The sequence below is a fragment of the Melospiza melodia genome, chromosome 4, assembly GCF_035770615.1.
Source record: "Melospiza melodia melodia isolate bMelMel2 chromosome 4, bMelMel2.pri, whole genome shotgun sequence".
Taxonomy (NCBI): domain Eukaryota; kingdom Metazoa; phylum Chordata; class Aves; order Passeriformes; family Passerellidae; genus Melospiza; species Melospiza melodia.
This window is the reverse complement of record NC_086197.1, coordinates 67,205,913-67,226,272: the sequence shown is the minus strand read 5'-3', so window position 1 is coordinate 67,226,272 and position 20,360 is coordinate 67,205,913. Positions and strand designations below refer to the sequence as shown.

The 20,360-nt window shown below is 41.7% G+C and overlaps 1 protein-coding gene across 1 annotated transcript; it reads left to right on the top strand.

The window, feature by feature from the left end:
* Nucleotides 1-8,727: 8,727 nt before the first annotated feature.
* On the top strand, nucleotides 8,728-20,137 carry GLIPR1 (GLI pathogenesis related 1). The gene is made up of 6 exons (XM_063155023.1): nucleotides 8,728-9,038; nucleotides 13,434-13,679; nucleotides 16,079-16,188; nucleotides 17,918-18,000; nucleotides 19,123-19,149; nucleotides 19,233-20,137. The coding sequence occupies exons 1-6, from the start codon at nucleotides 8,859-8,861 to the stop codon at nucleotides 19,382-19,384; spliced, it is 798 nt and encodes a 265-aa protein (XP_063011093.1). The 5' UTR covers nucleotides 8,728-8,858; the 3' UTR covers nucleotides 19,385-20,137.
* The last annotated feature ends 223 nt before the right edge of the window (nucleotides 20,138-20,360 follow it).

Here is a 20,360-nt window from a genome sequence, read left to right as displayed (position 1 = left end):
TTAATTTTCAACAGTTAAAGGAGGAAAAACTTGCCTAATTGAATTAGTTTATATTTCTGTGCTGCAATAGAAAAAGTAAATTAAAGTAAACCACAGGTACTTGCCTAAATAAGGGAAACTATTTCTTTATGAAACTCCAGTGTTTTATATTTATCTGCTTATTGCTGACTGGTTTTATCTGATTAAGATTTTGTTCTAACTCAATATTGCACAACTATTTCACCTTTTGTGCTTTGTAGACTTGAGATGCAGCTTTGGCACAGACTGCAAGGACATAGACAAATGGATGCATTTTTGAACATAATATATACTTAAGTAAGAAACATCTGTACCATCCTAATTTCACATTGGAGAGAATATTTGTATTGGAGGTTATGAAGTTTTTGATGTTGCTGATTAAATTGGTATGGTGAGGTCAGATTTTTAATTTGTGTAGCGTGGAACTGTACTAAGGTTTGTGGTTGTTACATTCAAGTAAGAGTTGTCTGTGGTGAAGAGTCCTGGGTAGTGCCTACCATGTAAATCAGTACCATCTGTAAATAACACAGGGGTGTCCGTATGGGTGCCACTGGCACCTCACTGTCTTTTTTAACATCAAGCAATGACTGTACTGCCTTACCCCTGCACTGGCTCACCTCAGTACCTTGTACAATAATTCTCTCTTCTTGTCCACACATCGACCTCACTGAAAGCCTCACTTCTCATTTCACTGCGTGATTGCTACATGAACTTTATAAAACAATAACTTCCAGTTCTCTAGTTACCAAGCCACATAGTTCAGTATCCTATAATTCTGGAGATGCTATTCAAAGTATTCACAGTAATTGCAGAATATCTGTGGGTATTACTTAGTAAAAATGTTGATAGAAGGATAAAGCCCAGCCAAAGTAATTTTTTTCCTTATTTAAATAATTATTTAAAATAAATAATAAATATTTAAATATTAAATAATTATTTTAAATAATAAATTTATAATTCTCATAAAAAAGAAAATAAAAAAATCAACAACAAAATTTATTCTATTCTAATTTCTCGATTTCTCAGTGGTAATTCACAGAAGCTTAATGTTGCTGAGAACGTAAAGGTTTCTTTTGAACACTTAATATTTTAAGTGTTGTTATTCATTCCCATCTTGAAAAAATAAGCTTTGCAGTAGAATCAGTTTTATCTATGAGCAAATACATGATATTTCACTAATCTAAAACAGATGATAATTTTAATGTCAAGTAGATCTTATCTAGTAAAAGTAGCTTTTAAATTTGTTATCTCAGTGTTCAAAGATGCTTAGACTGCTCTCCCTGTAAATTACAGATGAAAATACTGTGCCTACCACTGTGTTACCAGACACAATGGTATCTGTGAGATTCTTTTTTGGTAAGCTTTGGATTGTGAAATGAAAATACCAATAGTTGCCAGAATCATTTATGGAGCATTTTCTTTTCAGTTCTTTTTGTCTTTTCTCGCTTATTGCTCTAAAAGTGTTAATTCTTGTTTTCTGCCCCTGGTTCTGCCTATAACAAAACCAAAAACAAGGCTGGAGGATTTAAGTTTTGCTGTTTATTTGGCAGTAGATTTTTTAGAAGGCTAGAAGTAGACAGTATCATAGGGAAGTATTTTTCATTTTTTCTGTGACACAATAAATTATGAAAAGTAACCTAGAAAGGTAGTTATTACATTTAAATAATTGCAATTCAACTTTGTCTGCATAGAATTCTGGAGGGTTTTACACATTTCTCTTAGAGGGATGTTCACATCTGAACTTTCTTTCCCTTGATTGTTTACTCCTTTCCTGTCATACACAGTTAAGTAATATCAAAATATTTATGCATTTCAGGCAACATTTCAGGGAAAATTACAAAGGAAACTAATTACTGGAAAGAACAAGCAGTGTACATGGGTTTAACACTGTGAACATGTAAAAATACCTGTGTCATCAGAATTGATAATCGAAGACCATGCATGATCCAAGAGCAGTCGCGTTTTTGAAGACACAGACACAAAATTGAAAATGGGTAAAATTTATGACCCATAAATGGGTGGGCTGTGTAGACCTGTTAAGAGACCCACAACACTGGAATCTCAAGATGGTAGAAATCTCAAAAATGTATGTGAGGCTGTTACATAAAGGCCTCTGAAATGCTAAGTCCTTAATGCAGTATTCAGGTAACACCACTTTAAACATTAAGATCCTTTTTAAAAAAGTGGTTATGTTTGATGAAGGCAACAGCTTCTTTCATTTATAATTGAAGATATAAACTTGTGGGAACGTTCGAGTCAGTGTGTCCACCTGAGGCCTGTACCCTTCCTACTGGACAGATACTCCCATACTGACTGAAGCTACCATGTCTGCATGGCTTCCAGAAATGGAATGTATGATCATCCAGATGTTCTACATATAGTATTAAACATTTTTACCTGAATTCAATACAGTTTGGTTAGTCATGTGCAGAAGGTATTGGAAGAATCTCCTAAGAAAAAGCAGATGTCTAAACTGTAATGCTTGTTTCTCTTAAGTTTGGCAAGTTAGGCTTTTTGGCCTAAAATTTTGCAGTGCCAAAGCTTTCATACTTAAATTTACAGGAGTAATCATCCAGATCACTTTAAAATTACAGTAAAACTATCTGCAGTCCAGCCACATACTAATGGCCTCCTCTGTTAATTGTGAAAGTGTTTACAGCCTCATTATTACAAAATAATTTTAGGATTGTTGAGCTTTTAATGAACACAAAATGGTTTCTTACAGAATAATTCTTGTGGAAATTCTTGGACAGGACACCGTCCTGTCCCGTAATCTGTTTTGTGCCCTGAGGTGCCATTGTGTAATAGCAGCAGCAATGCATGTCAGGATATTTGTTTATTCAAAGGTCTGGAAGGCGCCAAGTGATCTTGCAGCTGCCTAATCCTGTGGCTAGAATAAGAAAACCCAGTAGATCCACCCCACTTGTCCAAATGAACCTAGTAAGTCAAGGTCAGACCTCCCCTACAAAAGGAACAATGCTGTGGGGAAGTTGATGAGAATAAGATTAAATGTAATTTCACAGATTCCCAGGCGTCATGGATATCTGTAATCGGCTGTAATTCACCAGTTTTTAGTCTTCTGACTAAATAGAACATTAGGGAAAAATTAAAAATCTGAGGTTTTATTCTTCCAGCCATTTTGAACTAAAAGCAGGTCAGAAGTGCAAAAGTGGGATGTAAGCATGGGGAATTTCTCAAAATCATGAGGCTGTAAATCTTCTGGCATGTGCCCAGCTCATGGTGCTAAATTTCACTTGAGATCTGTGGATAGGCAATGGCTTGTATTGTCCAGACTGTGCTATCCAAATGTGCTATAATGCTATAATTTGCTATCCAAATCCCAAAACTTAATTGTCAAGATCCACTGATTAATGCTGGCAAAAGTCTAAAACTCTCTTATTGGGAAAATATCATAGATGCTTGAGGGTGGGCTGAACTTCTGCTTTATTTATAGATAGAGTCACTAGATGGAGCCAGAAATGCAAGAAAGCATTTTATAACCTGGACTATCCTGGACCCATCAAAATTTCCTACTGCATAAAATCTCCATTCATTTCCAAACACAGAATTTTAACTGCATGCATATATAAGTGCAAGATCACTGTACTGTTAAATGGTGCAGTTTTAGTGTGATGGGTGTTTTTGTGCAAATTGCATGTAGTTGTAATATAATCATGGTTTTACATTAAACCTGACCAGCAAAACTAAGCAGAGAATGAGACCCATTAACATATTTTGCAAATATTTGCAACAAATTTTCCCTGTAAACCTACCTAAAACTGGGTTACAAGACCATAACTCTTAAAACATATGGTTCTTCTTATGCTCTTGCATATTTGTACAATTTGGCTTAGATTTGAAAAAAAAAATCAGCCAGCTTGTAGAACAGTTGGGGAGACAATACAAATGCCAACACATACCATCCTACTGCCCTGAGAAGTGCTCAGACTTGGAATGTTATGCCAGGAGTGCTAATCCTGTAGCTGCTCTCTAGGAGCACAGGAAGCTGCTCCAGTGATTTCAGGCTAGCAGGTAATAGCAAATAACTAAGGAGGAGAGAATCAACACATACTCGAGCCTGGGATTTCCAAATTTTATTTTTTGTTACACACCAAACGAAGCCAGAATGTCTGTTCTGCAGCAAGGCGCTCTTCAGGAACCATTTTTTTCCTCCTGCTGAAGCACAGATATCCTAATTCTGTTTATTTCTTGAGTAATTCTAATATGGAAGTGATGTCCTGCAGCATAATTGTAACTAAGCTGGTATGACTAAGCAATACTATTGGAAAATCAGATGAATAGCAGATTTCTGTTTTGTCAAAGCTGCATTTTTTATGATTGATGCAGGTTTTAAGAAAGCTGTTCAGCAGCATCTCTTCAGATAAGACAAAAAATCACAGAGTGGTTTGGCAGTCACCCAGGATGGAGCACACTCAAAGAAAAGACAGAAGTATGCTTGGAGTGTTGCTCCTTGCTGATATGCAAGGCAGGTTTCACGCTTTATCCTTTCTGCCAGCTATGATGTCAGATAGAGTCGTACCTGATTAAGCAATTGCTCTTCCTTCCTGTTTGACACTTTCAAGTGCTTCTACACCCAGCGACAACCTCCGAAAAACTGCTTGCCGGTACCACCTCCACCTAAGAGATTTTTCATTTTAAAACTTATGAAAAACACTGGTGAATTATGAACATCACATTTTTCTTTGCTGCATTGCTCTTACTGGATTTCTTCAGCTGCATTCATGCTTCTCTGCAATATCCCATGCCTGACATAGAAGATGCAAAGTTCATTGAAGATTGTGTGAGAGCTCACAACACATTTCGATCCAAAGTGAATCCACCAGCCAGCAATATGTTTCGCATGGTAAGGTGGTGTTTGGGACCTTTTTGAAATTTTTATAGATTGGGCTGCTGATTTAGCCCACCTTATTCTCATTTCTACTGTGATGTTCTTTCCACTACAGTTAATGATTTCTGTAACATATATGTTGGTTCCTGGTATGAAATATAAAATACATTAATTAGCACAGTATTGTTCAATTTTTAATAATTTGAAGGGAATTTCTTTTTTTAGCACAAGATTTAGCTACTCTCAACTTCAGCCAGAGTAAAGGGCTGTATTGCAAAAAATAAAGTTCAGTTCTCAGTATGTCATCTACCTCTTTCTAAGAGAGGTTTATATCAGGTCAGGTTTCATACCTGGAAGCTGTTTGACTTTTTGAAAGGTTTCTGAGGAGGCAGTCTGCAACAGGATTTGTTGAAAATCCATCATCTCTTCTTGTTTCTTCTAATCTAGAACATGTGTTGAATAAAGGGATTTTCCAGGACAGCCATTTAGATACCTGATCTTCATTTGCTGTAGCAGGGTTTGAAGACTAGGGACAGTAATATCTAGGCTGAAAAGCAGAGCTTGCCACAAATACAGCGAATATCAGAACAGGTTATGGGTAAGCCACATGTTGTTCAGTGGAATACATAAGGAAAGATGCGTATAGCTAGCTGAGGGAGGTAACCCCAGCCAGTGCATGTCACTCCTCTGAGCCCTCCAGCACTGCTGCATTGCTGGAAAGGAAGTTAAATGCATAACCACATGCAGAGTATGAATAATTTCTAGGAATGGAAACTCACAGTAAAGGAATGAGATTCAGAGTACCAGTGACTTTAATTTCCTGCCATGTTAAAAACAATGTTTAATTTAAAAAAGCTAGTGCAAAAGAGTAAACTTACCTGCTCAGAACGAAGACCCAGCAATTCTGGAATAACAGCCGGACAAATATATTTAAACCTCTTGAATCAAAGGTGTACTTGCAAGGTGTACCAATCATGGTACTTACAAGCTCTTAATGGAATTTTTAAAATTTTTTTTCAGCCTTGAGGTCATAAAAGTTTTTATAATTTCTATCATCTCATGGCAAAGGGCTGCAGAGACTAACCACAGGTTGTGTGAAGCTGTTTTCTTGTGTTTGATTTAGGCCTGTTAATGCCTAGCTTCACTTAATATTGTCTGGTCTTTGTATTGGAAGACTCAAGTTGATGATTTTTATTTACCTATTTCACACAAGATGTCCAGGTGTCTCTGAAGCTGCAGAGCACTCTCTGTTGCTATATGAAAGTTCTCTGAACTTGAAGATGATCATCCTGCTCCAGGTTCTCTCTGGCCTTTCTAGTTCTAGTTTCCTGTGGTGGGGTGCTGTGCTGCACCCAGCATTTAACAGGACTTCTGCAGAAGTGTGATTATGTGGTTTTATTCTCTATTCCTTTGCAAAGAGTTTCTAATGCTTTGTTTGCTTTTTAGTCTACTACTTTCAAGTGGTAATAGCCATCTGCAAACCTGTTATTAGGAACATGAACTCATTTTTTTTTTTCACATCCCTTAACTTGAATTTCCCTGTACTGAACTTTACCTGTCAACCTAAAATCTGCAAGTCTGCCAGACTGGTTTGTATGGGAGTGTTTCCTTCTCAGCCCAGCAGAGATGAGTGAGTCTTTTATTTGCTTTGTCCATCTGCTGAGAAGGAAAAAGAGGCAGAAGGAGCTGAGGAAGGGAGCAGCTGTGACTCTTCCTTCTGTCCTGGCCAGCAGAACAGAATTCCTATCTGGTCTGGTAATAATTGCCAAGTGCAAATCCCTGGACAGCCTACATCTCCTAGGCACAAAGTTCTCCAAGCCCCTCTACAGCTGCAAATTTCACACAGTTACCCCCTCCAGGTGTAGCAGCTTAAAGATTGCACTCTAGCTGTAAATATATTAACAAGTCAGATACAACAGGACAGTGGATAGATCATGCATCAGGAAGAAAGAAGACAGAAATGTGTTATGAGAGTAGAAATGTCAAGTGAGAGAAAGAAACTGAAGGCAGTGATGGGAAGCAGAAAAGGGGAAATGAACTCGTTTAACAAATTTCTGTTTAAAGATGTCTGAATTCAGCTAAGTCACTGCAGTGCAGGTTATATTCCTCCATGTGCTAACAATCCTCCTGGAAGCCTGGGGCATCACAAAGACATGTCTACAGTGGCATACTATATCCAAAGAAGCAGTAATTCATCTTCATTAACCTTCAGTTATCCCAGACACAATTTCCCCCAAGTAATGGAGATTTAAATGTATAAGTTACTTTTTATTAACAAGAGTAAAGCTTGCCCTTTGCTTTATTTAGCCTATGTGTTTCAGTGTCCATTACTCTATTGTCAGTTGTACTAGTCCATTCTTCTCCTCTCAGGATTAATCCTTGTTCTCCATAAGAAGAAGAATAGAAGGGAAAGTTGCCAGAGTAAGGATTAAGGTGGGGTGTCAATGGGGAAACCTTAATTTTAGGATGTGAGATAGTGAAAATATCTAAAATGAGAGTAGATGGCAGCCATCATGACTTTTTGGGTAGCAGGAAACAGACAGAAGATGAAATGGGCCCAGGACAGATTCTGGTTTAAGAATGGAACATCTCAGCCTCATTTAAAAAGCCCAAGCCTCTGATGGATTCAGTTTGTTTTATTAGACATTTAGCCCTCAACCTGACCCCCACTCTTCCAGTATAAGTTTGTTAGTGAGTGGAATCTTTCAAGCCAGGAGATACTGACTGATGTTAGCAATGCATAATTGTGCTATCAGTATTTAAAGCTGTTTTTTGCTCTTTTGTCTTTGTTCTAATGTTTTAAGAACACAGACTCAAATTCTGAGCCACATTGCAGCATGCCATCCCACAGAATAAAAATGGGCCCCAACTGAGGCTCTTGTTAATAGATCCCTTGGGGTGGATTAGAGTGAAATGACACTGAATGACCAGTAAATAAATAGATAAATAAATAAATGTGGATTAGAGTGAAATGACACTGAATGACTAGTATATAAATTAAATAAATAAACAAATAAGGCAGCTTTATTTTATAACAGTTTGGTTGTAGTGGAAAGGAAGAAAACATATAAGGAAGAGAAAAAGCAACAGCTTTAACAGCATCTAGGTTCATCAAAAGAAGAAAATTTATCCAAAACTTTTCTGCAATACATAGTGATTGCTATGAATAGAATTACAGGGGCCAAACAAATAGTAACAAAGAAGCCTAAAGGACAGGAGAGACATTTGCCCACCACAATTAAAGAAAGAAGAAAAAAGAAAGGGACAAGGCTGCTACAGCTCTAATGTGATCTTATAGTTCAACTTCCTTATTCTCATAGCAGTGTTTTTGAAATATGACTAGTTTCCTGTGACTAGCTTTGTATTCAATTACCATGGCTAAGGTAAGTCCAGCCCACAAATCTTCCGAGCAAAATGCTGCTGGTTGAGCTAAAACCACTTCGTTCAGCTGAAACAGTCTGCTTTTAAAGCTCAAAGACCAGAGGTTGAGAAGCATGACTGCAAGGGAAGGACTAATGACATTTGCAGTGCATGCCTTCAGCAAGTGCTCGGTGACGGAACTGGTTGAAGAAAACTTCCTTGATGCCTGTGCACAAACCGCAGAGATGAACAGACTTTGGGCGCCGGCCCTGCGGGGGCAGGACCGACACCGATGCTTTTTCCCGGCGGCGTTCCATTGCGGTGTGTTGTGCAGAGATTGAGAGGCAGCACAAGCACAGGCGGCGGGCTCTCCAAAGGACACCGGACTTTGCGGGGTTCGCCCCGTCCGGCCCGCAGCAGCCGCGGCCCGCGCCCCGCCACCCCCGGCGTGCGCAGCGGCCGCGCTGAGGGCCAGGCCACGCCCAGCCGCCCTCAGGGGCTCTATAAATACCGGCGACCGGGTACAGAGCCTGCCGGCTTTCAGCACCACAGCTCGGGACGTCCAGGGATGCCCTTAGATCCACCGTGGTGACTTTGTGCTTGCACCATCTCTCTCCCTCTCCCTTTCTCAATGACAGGCAGATTTTCTACCTGTGCGCTGGCTTTACTACTCTTTTGTTGTTCCTCTGATTCTTTTGATCCGTCGAAATTGCCTGATTCTCGGGATCCGGAGTTTATTAAGCTATGTGTGGAAACCCACAACACATTGCGGTCCGGAGTGAATCCACCAGCCAGCAACATGCTCTGGATGGTAAGGGAATCTTCATGACTTACACACAAATTTGTAGCATTGTGATGCTGTTTATGATTCTCAAAGATTGCTTTTGTTATCAAATGCAAAAAATCAGAAAACACCCCCAAAAAACCTGGGGTCATAAGACTGACCGCTTTTCAAAGCAGAGAAGAAGGCTGTAATTATCGGGTGGGGTACGTGCAGTTTAGGGGTGACTGCAGTTCCTCCCCCGCCCGCCCTCGGCCCAGCGGGGTTGCTGTGCTGGGTTGTGTGAGGAGCCTCTGGTTGCGAGGCGCCACACGCAGCTCGGCGGCCGGAGCTGCGGGGTTTGTGCTCATCTGAGCACAACTTTCCTGCTCCAGTCGGCGAGGGCAGATCCTGTTGCCAAACAGCCCCGGAGAGCTTTCCCTGCGCATTCCCTGCAGGGCTCTCACCCTGAGCCAGCAGGGCGGCAGCTCCGAGGGGCTGGGCCTGCAGGGAAAGCCAGAAAGCGCCAAGTTCATTTTCCGTTGTCAGACACTAAAAGGTAAGTGCCCCACTTAGGAGGTGTAACCGCACAGTAATAAAACTTGAATTGCAAACATGACGGGAAACATATTTAGTTTCGCTTCTAGATGCATCTTTTAGATCAGCTCTCCTCAGCTGTGCATCCTGGCCTTCAGAACATGTTCCTTGGACTCTCTATTTTCTACATTGCTTTACTGACCCTAAACAATCAAAATATTGTTAGGATGTGTTAAAAGTGCAGTGTTTGTATTTTTAAATTGTGCTTAATTTCTTCTTTTGAAAAAGTAAAGAACTGAAATCTGAAAAAAAAAAAAAAAAAGGAAGCATAAGAAAGAGACAAATAAATTGCATCTAAACCAGAAACTGAATCATGGCAAGTTTCTTTGAAAATACCACAAAATCCCTAGTCTTAAATATGACCTCTTCCAGGAACTATTTAATGTGGAGATAGCAGTGCAATACATGATAAAATCTATTACAAAACTAAAAGCATTAGAACTGAAAAGAGTATTTTGAGTGGCCTTTTGCACTTCCAAAAGGCAGAAAATAAAATGGTGCTTTTATTTCACAAGGAGCTTCTTTTTTGCTGGAAGTAATTGTCCACCTAGATATGTAAAAATTAAGATTGAATTCAGGGCATTATAATAATTGGAAAAGTAGTTTTTAAAAGAAAATGCAAAATAGAAACTCCTTTAATTGCAAGTAACAAAGCACAACCATTGGCATTTGTAATACATGTATTATAAAATGAGAACGTTGATCTAAAATTTTTTTACCTGACAAATGTGAGCCCTTTCTCATCCACCCAAAGCACTACTTAGTTCTGTTCTAAGGCTCCTCAAAAACAGCAGTCTCACCAGTTTCATCAGGGCTTCATAACAGTCTCCTTTCAATTAGTACTGCCTTCCATAATTTTTCACATATTATGCATTAAATTTTTCCTCCTTAAGTCACCAAGCAACTTGTTATAAAATGAAAACTGAGAAGCAGTTAATGAGGGAGAAAAAAAGGTAAGTATTGTTTCCTTAAACAGCAGTGATATCTATATGCAAATCTCCCTGTCCTGTGCATTTTCTTTGCATGCCATTCAGTCCAATCTTTCTGTTTTAAGTGCACTATTATAAGCAAATATGGAGTGTAACTGCAGTTAAACTAAAAATCATTGTGAACATTTCTGTACACTGCTTTTCATCTGTCAGCCAGATCAAGTATTCACACAAAATGGAAAGTATATTTAAACTTACTATGCAACTTTAAACTTAGTATTATTCATACCTTTATCAAAGTTTAAACCTATTACTACTATAGGATGAGGGGAGGAGGTGCATGGACTCTTAAAAAGCAGAATGTGAAAAAAAGAGACCATGAAATGCAAAGGTGCATCCCCCACTGTTGTACTTCTTTCATAATGATCATCCCAGAGCCTTGACAAGATGTAAAATGAAGCTTCTGTCTTAACTGTCCGAGTTATCTTCCAGGACTGGAAGATAAGTTCTGTACAATGCCAGATTTTATCCATTGTCCTTAAAAGTATCTAAGGAAATACCAACTGCTTACTTGAAATAAGACTCCCTGCCCCAAATTTCATACCTGATGTACTGAGATCCTATCTAAATTATTTATGTCCTAGTTTTGTGGGTGTATTTGGTTTGCACAAAGAGGTTTTGAAAGCAGAGGGGTCATACTGGGGTGGCTTCTCTGAGAAGCTGCCAGAAGCTTCCTGAATGTCCCACAGAGCCATTTCCCGCTGCTGGCCAAGGCCAAATCCTTCAGCCACAGTGGCAGTGCCTCTAGGATATTCCATTCAAGAAGGGGAAAGGCTGTGCACAAGCAATTGCAGCCAGAGAAGAGTAAGAACATGTGAAAGGAGCAGCTCTGCAGACACCAAGGTCAGGGCAGAAAGGGTGGGAGGAGGTGCCCCAGGCGCTGGAGCAGAGATTCCCCTGCAGCCCATGGTGCGGCCCAGGGTGAGGCAGGATGGGACCCTGCAGCCCATGGAGGCCCATGGAGGAACAGAGATCCACCTGCAGCCTGGGGAGGGCCCACACTGGGACAGGTGGAGGCCTGAAGGGGGCTGTGACCCTGTGGGAAACCCGTGCTGGAGCAGGGGCCTGGCAGGAGCTGTGGCCCCGTGGAGAGAGGAGCCCACAGTGAGCAGGTTTGCTGGCAGGAGTGGTGACCCCATGGAGAACCCACTCTGGAGCAGTGTGCTCCTGAAGGACTGCACCCTGAGGGAGGGACCCTGCTGGAGCAGAAGAGCTGAAACCCTGGGAAGGACTTACATTTGGAAAGTTTGTGGGGACTGTCTCCTGTTGGAGGGACCCCACACTGGAGCTGGAGAAGAGTGTGAGGAGTCCTCCCCTGAGGAGGAGGGAGCAGGAGGGAGTGTTTGATGAACAGAGCATAACCCCCAATTCATGTCCCCTTGTGCTGCTGGGGGGGAAGTGGAAAATCAGGACTGAAGTTATGTCCTGGGAGAAAGAAGAGGTGCGGGGAAGATGTTTAAAATTGTAATAAATACAATTAATTTCCCCAAGCTGAATCTGTTTTGCCCATGACAGTAACTGATGGATGATCTCTCTCTGTCTTATCTCAATCCAGGGACCCTTTGGTTGCATTTTCTCTCCCCTCCCCAGGTGAGGAGGGCAGTGATAGGGTGGCTTTGGTGGGCACCTAGCCAGTGTCCACCCCACCACATTGGGAAAATACACCCTCCACAAACATTAGGCAAAGGAAGAAATGTAAGACATAGGTTAAAAAATATTTTTAAATCTCCATAGATGCATTTTGGCGTGGTCTTGTGGTTTTTAATTACCAATTGGTAGTGTAAACAATACACATTGTTTCAGACTTAGCTATGGTACAAAAAAAGTTACTTAGGTTGTTGGATTTTATGTCTATGTTTTACCTATCTTTGTTAGATTCTACCAAAAAATCTACAAAAAAGTAGATTTTAAAATGCACCTTTTCCTTCATAATTTCTGATCCATCCAAAACAATTTCCTTAGCATTTCCATCATTTGCAGAAGCAAGTAAGCTATTTTAATTAATTCAGAAGAGGAAAAATAAAAAGTTTATTTAAAAAAAAAAAACAAAAAACTTCAGTACAAACTAGTTCTGTGCTGGACAACTTCATTTACATAACACAAAGTATAACTAGGACTACAAGCATACATTTGTGGTACTGTATCTACCAGGAGGTACAATGTTGTAATTACTCAAGGTGTGGGCACAAGAAAACCCAGCAAGAGCAGACACCACCTCCAGTGCAAACAAAAGACATTTACATAACTCAGTTGCTTAAATAGCCACTTTCTCTAAAACTGAATAGCAAGTGAATGAGTCATTCCACAAATATGAATTCAGCACTCAGGTTTCAAGCCACCAAACACAATGATGCTCACCAAAGGGTTGAGTTTAAACTGTCCCCAACATCGCAGTGTGCTTGTGAACTGACCTGCCAGCCATGGCCTTAAGCAAATACGAGGCTACACAAGACTTTTGCATTATTGATATGGTAGGCATAACCCTCATTTTCCAGTTTCCATGTAAATTCATTTTAATTTACATTAATGTTCAGTCATGGCCAGCACAGCCTTGAAATGCTCATTGTGCCACAAACACTGTATTTGGCTGATGTACAGCTCTTGGTGTCCAACGAGCCAGTCAGCCAAGATCATTCACCACCCAAAAAAAATTTCTTCAAGCTTAATCAGCAATTTAAGTTCAAATCAGAAACAAATCTATAAGCTGATTTACCATGTAGATCTGTAAGTCTCCACAGAAGTAAAAAATGAATGAACCAAAAGCATCTACACAATTGAGACACAGCTTTTCCTGAGAGTTGCTCTGAATTACTGCACTGCCAGCATAACAAAGTGATTTTTAATTGTCTTTATTTTGCAGAGTTGGGATCCAGATTTGGCAAAGACTGCAAAAGCTTGGGCAAAGAAATGCTTATTTAAACATAATATATACCTGAAAGAGCGAGGGAAAGTTCACCCCAAATTTGCCTTTGCTGGAGAAAACATCTGGACTGGCTCCGCTTCTGCCTTTACCGTGAAAGGAGCCCTCGCCGCTTGGTACGGCGAGGTCGAATTCTACGATTACGACACCAATGCGTGCTCTAGAGTATGTGGCCACTATACACAGGTAGGCATTGCATTTCTCCATCTAAACCATGAACCAGCTTTGCCATTTTGATACAAACCCTCTACATTTCTGTTGAAGATTCAGTGAATCTTTCCAGGTTTTGTGGTCTTACTTACTTACAGGTCTGTGTGCACAAGCTGTTCTTGCGTTCCAAATTATGGGAGGAAAAGAGTCACTGTGTTATTACTTAAAATGTGGCAGTTTGTGGGTTTTTTTGGAAGGAAACAGTGCAGCTATCAAGCAGTCAGATTAGCCAAGAGGTGGCTGAAAAACAGACAACAGCAGTGGCTGTGAGCTGTAGTGCATGAGTAGAATGAGGTCCCAGCTCTGTCAGGCAGACTTCAAATGCCAATGGCTGGAGAAGTACCATAATGAAAAGAGGTGTCTGCAAACATCATGTGCACACTTTGTCCAACTGCTATTCCCAAAGCAAGCAGGCAAAGGGAGGAAACGGACTGCAGCTGCCATGCAACCCTGCAGTCACTACCCACAGCTATAGGATAGCAGGACAGCTTGCAACAGCAATTCTAGGCTTAAATTTTGACCTGAGGCTGTTTAATATTTTTTGCAGAGATACACATGTGCTTTTAGGACTTGAGTAGATGAGGTGAAGCTGGTGGGCTGTCTGAACTTGTGTGCAGAGAAGATATTTGGATGCAGGAGCTGTGAGAGGTGACTGTGCTGCTCTTTGATCTTGCTCTCATGAGCACTGCAAGAGTCAGCACCTGGAAACTGCACAGCACACTTTACCTGACACTAAAAGCACTGTGCTGTTGACCACGGTCTTTGTAGAGGAGTGGGCATGCAATTTCATGGGTGTACAATAAAAAAATAAGATTATTCTCACTTGGAGTTAGCAGTGATAGCGATTGTAGCTAGAAGATATATATGTGACAGCCTCAGGAGGTATCCTTGGGTCTTTCCTGTCAGGGAACTCATCATTCCTCTTCTTCCCAACTGTGGAGAAAAGAATTTTCCCTGGGCACAATTACTGCAGTTACCACAAATCACTGCTCAGTCAGAGGCCTCCTGGGATAGGGAAGGTCCTTTTATTCAGTCCTTCACAGTCATCATGAAAGAAGTTATCTACAGCTGGTGCCAGGAGCAACCTCTGCTCTGCCACTGCACTAAGAAAACCCTCAGGAGCCTGAGGATTGTCCCATCTTCCCAGAGCTGGTACCAAACAAGTATAAACAGAAAGGGCCAGTCCTCCCCTTTAAGTCAGAGTAAGCACAAATGTATTTATGTTCTAAGTTGCCGGGATCCTTCCATATTGCCCATGCAGTCAGTCATTGCTGCTGTTTTATCACCCTCAAGTACTGCTGTGCCCTTGTCTCCCCTCTGCTGCCGTCATGGGACTTAATTTTCAGGACTGCAGCATTTGGCTGCACTCTGATAGGATGCTGGGTTCCACAGAAAAGCTTCTGGTAGAGAGAGGATCAGTAAGTGAAGTAATGGCCTTGCCCCTAGATTATCTTAGTCACTGCCATGATGTTAAAAGGCAGGAGTGCAGCCTAAACACAATCCTCCTCCCAAAGCACCAGTGCCTTCTGAAAATTTGCTTTATGTCCCCACGGGATTTAGTGAAGGGGCAGCCAGCCCTCATAAGAGCTGTAGCAGATCATGCAGCCTTTTCTGCACAGGTGTGAACTCAGCTCCCACCAGCAAGAAAGACAGAATGCTAATGGATTAGGTTGAAACAAAGGAGGTGAATTTCACCTTTCTTCTTTGCAAGAAAGGAAAACAACCTGTTACAGCCAGTTGTGTCTTCTTTCTGTATTACAGCGACCTGAGGAGGTCGCTTGGGGTGAGAGAAAAATGAGAATTTTGTTTCTTGATCAGAAGGCTGGATTTATTGATATATGATATATAATACATTATAACTATAATAATAGGAATAAAGAGAGAAGTTGCAGAGGCTTGCTAAGCTAAGCTAAGAATAGAATAAAATCTAAAAACAAGAGAATTCTCTGTCTTTGTGTTCCAGAAAGCTTGCCCTGTGATTGGCTCTCAACTGTACACATAGAACACGAACCAATCACAGGTGCATTCTATTGCATTTCACAGCAGCTGATAATCATTGTTTACATTCTCTTCTGGAGCCTCTGCTTCTCAGAAGATAGACAAATCTGAAAGAAAGTATTTCTGTAAAAAAATGTCTGCGACATTTCTGCACAGTTTTAACAAATATATGGTGAATTGGGTAAAATAATCAATCTTTTTTCAGAACAAACTATGATTTATGAGATCCATTATTGCTGCTTTTCCCTGTGAAGCCTGCCAAACGAGTCCTCCTCATTCCATTTGTATGTGATAAAACAAGGGAGACCATGTCTTCTCCTAACTCTTCAGGTGCTGAATCAAAGCCTTCTCACCAGTGTATCCATCTGTCTTTGCAGGTAGTTTGGGCTACAAGCTACAAGGTTGGTTGTGCTGTGCAATACTGTCCCACGGTGCAATACATCTCCATACGCAACGCAGCACACTTCATCTGCAACTATGGGCCACCGTAAGGTTTTTTGTTATGGCTATTTGGGTCCTACCCCTTCCCTTCCACAACATGCACATTTATTAGATCAGTCCATTTAGTACTTTTTTTTTTGTGAGAGGAAATAGTCTCCAAAATAGAGAAGAGGTACACCTTTGTCCAACCAGCTGTTTTTTGTTTGCTAGATGAGGGCTGTATATTGGAGACAAAAAGCAGCTGGACTGGAAGAAAGGATTAAATATAAGATGTTGACGTGCAAATACTGAAACGATCATCTGAAAGTTAATCCCTTGCTCCTAAATGCCAAGATGGCCCCAGACAGTTGCCAAGTCCGAAAATATTCCCACATGTGCCTGAGGAATTAAGCCCTAAGTCAATGGCTTGGGTAAACATTGAAGTGTGCAGTGCTGGCAGCCTGCAGTTTTAGCAGCTGAGGGCTGCTTAGGAGGCTGAGGCTGCTCAAGACAAAATTTGATCCAGAGGTCCTTCATGTGCATAGTCAGTAGGATATCCAGCTAGGATAGATGTATTATTCTCTTCTCCAGCTGATTAATACCACCTCAGTATAAATGCAGCTTTAAAAGCCTTTGGCCAAGCCATGTTGGGCCAAAGCCAGGCAGCCCTTGAGCTCAAGCAAGTTTGGCATTCCTTTTGCCCACGTCTCATGCTTGGAAGAATATGTACCCCTGAGTAAATATCTTGAAATGACACAGCTGCTGCTCTCCCCAGAAGCCCCACACCTAAATGTGCAGAGGGCCAAAATCCCACTGGATTTCTTGCCCTGTGTTGGCATGAGGAAGAGGAGTGGTCCCTTCACCAGCATCCAGCAAAGCAGACAGGGCACTCTCTGGAGAGGCAAGGTGCTCTAGAGAGGGCTTTAAAGCTGGGCCCTTCCCTGCTGGGTGAGGACACCACAAATGGTCAGTTGCATGCTAACAAGTGGAGGAATGTGTCACATCCAGCTGTTGATTTTGAGAAGCAGCAGCTTCATTGCTTTGTTTCAGCTCTGCCAAGGGCCCAGGCAAGATTCACACACAGTTGCCTCAAGTGAATGTACTCTTCAGCTTAGACCAAGCAATGAAAGCCTTGCCTTGCTGAAAGTAATGAGGCTTTACCATGAAGTTTCATCTCACTGCTGCGATTTCATGCTTACAAAATCCCTCTCTGTGTTCATGGGCAGTTTGAGGCATGCTGTAAGTCTTGCTTTGGCCGTACTTTGAGCAAAGCACTGAAGCTGTGTTTGGTGCAGTATCAGCCTGAGCAGAGGTAGTTGGTCCCACTCACACCACTGGCAGAGGGAGGTAGCAGGAGAGAGTCTTACATCACTCCCAAAATATTAAACAACAAATGGATGAAATCACCACCTATGGTTCTCCAACACCAGAGCTTTCCTCTTCAAGGCTGAATACACACATACATACACAGTAACTGAACCTGATCTTGCTTCCATAGCCAGAGCCAGCTGTGAGGTTCCAGAGTCTCCATGCACAAATTACCCAGCTCTGAGAGTCCTTTAATTCCCAGGTTTGCAATGCTGCTGTCTCCAAATTCCTAAACAGGGTGTCCCAGTACACCTAATCTCTTCTGTTTCTCTGCATGTCTTGGGCACAGGGCACTCAGATGGGACTCTTGAAAAAACCCATCATTCTATCAACACAAGTGAAGCAGAACTCAGGTTAAAACCTAATTAGCAGTAGGTATTGCCATCTTCCCAAGGGCTGTTTGAGAGCAGTGGTGTTTTCCTTTGCAGTGGGAATTACCCAGTAAAACCATACAAGACGGGAGAAGCGTGCAGCGAGTGCGGTGGTGAGACGTGTACCATGAATTTGTGTCGTAAGTAGAAGACAACCAGACATCCTCCCCAAGCATGTGTAGAAAGGGAAAGAGCACACAAAAGATAGTGGCAGGAGGCAGGCACAGAACTCTCCTGTTCCTAAATACAGGCTGAAAACCTGCAGTCAGAAGCCAAGTGGGTAGTGGTACATAAAGAGAAGGGATGAGGGCAGGAGCCTGTTTTCTACCCTGGGGAGTGATGGGAGGGGTCTGCTCTTCAGGTGCTGGAGGGTGTGTTACAGGAGATATGGTGGCTGCAGTTTAAAGTGTTATTACCCCTGCCAGAAATTACTGCTAGCAGAAACTGAAAGCAGAGAATGGGATACCTGTCCTGGGGGCTCCAGGTTATCCACACCTGATGTGTGAGCTGTGGCTTGAGCTGGTGCAGTTCCAAGCAAGCTTTGCCCCTGCCATGCCACTGCGGGTGGGGAGAGCAGCCATGGCACTGCTCACTCCAATGACCATCAGCCAGGCCATCTGCTTTCCCCTAAGCACTGGGAGAGAACAAGGCTGACATGCAAGTGCATTCATGGAGATGCAGTGCTCTGACAGCCTTCCTGATATGCCTGCACTTGTCTTTTTAATGGCTGTATGGAGTCAGGAGGGAAGGAGAACTGAAATTTCTGTAAAGATAAGGCACTGTGCTGTAGCCATTGGCCTGTGGGGAGCTGAGGGTATGGTCACACTTTGCCCCAGCACTCTAACTATTGATGAACTAAAAGGAGTGGGAAGATGCTGTTAAAACATCAGTACCTAAGGAATTTAAGGGAGTCTTGGATTCACAGAGCTGTTTAATGTTAGTTGCAGGCTCTCAAAACACAGGCCACAAGGCAAAAGTCAATGATCTTGGGAAGCACACCCAGGGGGGAGTTCTTTCTATACCAGCCACTGGTGATAGAAGTCAAAAAAGTGTGATAAACCACTCCTCACCTGAGTTCTGAGAGTCACTGCAGGGCTCTCCCAGAGTCAGCAGGTCTTTGCTTTTTCCTGAGAAAAAACACTTTTCCTGCTTTTTCCTGTATTTATAAGCCCATTGTGATGCTCACATTTCATTCCCTTTTGGTTAGAGTCAAATTGTTTCTAAATTATGTGTGCTTCTGTTTACTTCTTTTCTCTCTCCAGAAAATGAAGAGCGTGACAAAGTAGTTGGTAAGTACCATTGGAATTATTGTTTCCTTTTGTTACCCTTGTTGCAGTTATACTTGAAAACAAGTGAATTGTTTTGTTTACAGAGAATACCAGGTGGCAACCAGAGTGGGACAGGCCTACGTGTGATGAGTTCTGCATCTCCATTATTGCTTTAAGATTAATACTCCTTATACTGACATTTGTGGCCGCCTGGCTCTTACCAAAATATTGGTCTCTAGTACCTGTCAGTGGGTAGCACACATGTAGAAGACCACAAGAGCACTTGGCTCAACTCATCTCTTCCATTCACATAAGTTACAGGCAGCACAAACATCGGTAGAGACGTTGTTTGCAATGTGATTTACAAGTACAGAAATAACATCTTCATTGCAGGTCATAGTTACAAGCACTGATCAGCAGCTTTCTCATTGCTCAGAACCAGTTAAAAGTTAAAATAGATTTAGATGTTAAAATTGTTTTAAAAGTTAAAAAGTTAAAATATTTTTAAAGTGGAGCAGTGTGCATGTGATCTGGTGGGTATGGGGGCACATTGTCCAGGCAGCACACTAAGGTGCAGGCAGCTGCCCAACACATTTTAGGAAGGGCTGGAGAGTGTCCAGCCCCAGAGTCAAGCCCCAGCCCACAGCCAAAGCACAGGCAGAGTATGCACCTGTCTCATTCCTATTGCACTCTTACCTTGGGCACTCCTACAGCAAGATGCAGAGTGGCCTGTATAATTTAATTTTTTTAAAGGAATTTTTGGATCCCTGTGAACTCTGGCATTTGCATCCTGGGGCAGGCAGCGCACTTCCCAGTCTCACAGAGCACTTGCCATTGGTACTTTGCTTTGCTCAGAAATTGTTTTTAAACTCATGGCATTTGTGCCTAAACAGTTTCACCTGTGTTTACATGGTTATGTATCACTGCAATCTTTCCTGATGTGGTTTTTTATTTTTTTTCAGTATAGGGGTTTTACTGCTGTTTCAAACAATAAATTGTTATTTCCTGATTCCTGTGTATGGCAGTCATGAATTTGCAACATGACCTAAAGCTTAACTGCTGGTGCAGATTGAGCTCCAACTTGCACAACACTAGAAACAATACTGGGAAACATGGAACTCCAAATAAAATCACGCTGTGCCCATAGTTACCAGTTTGGTTCAACAGCTGCCAAAGAACAAATCTCCTGGAACCTGCACATCTGGAGCAGGCAGAAGGCTGTGGGGACAGCT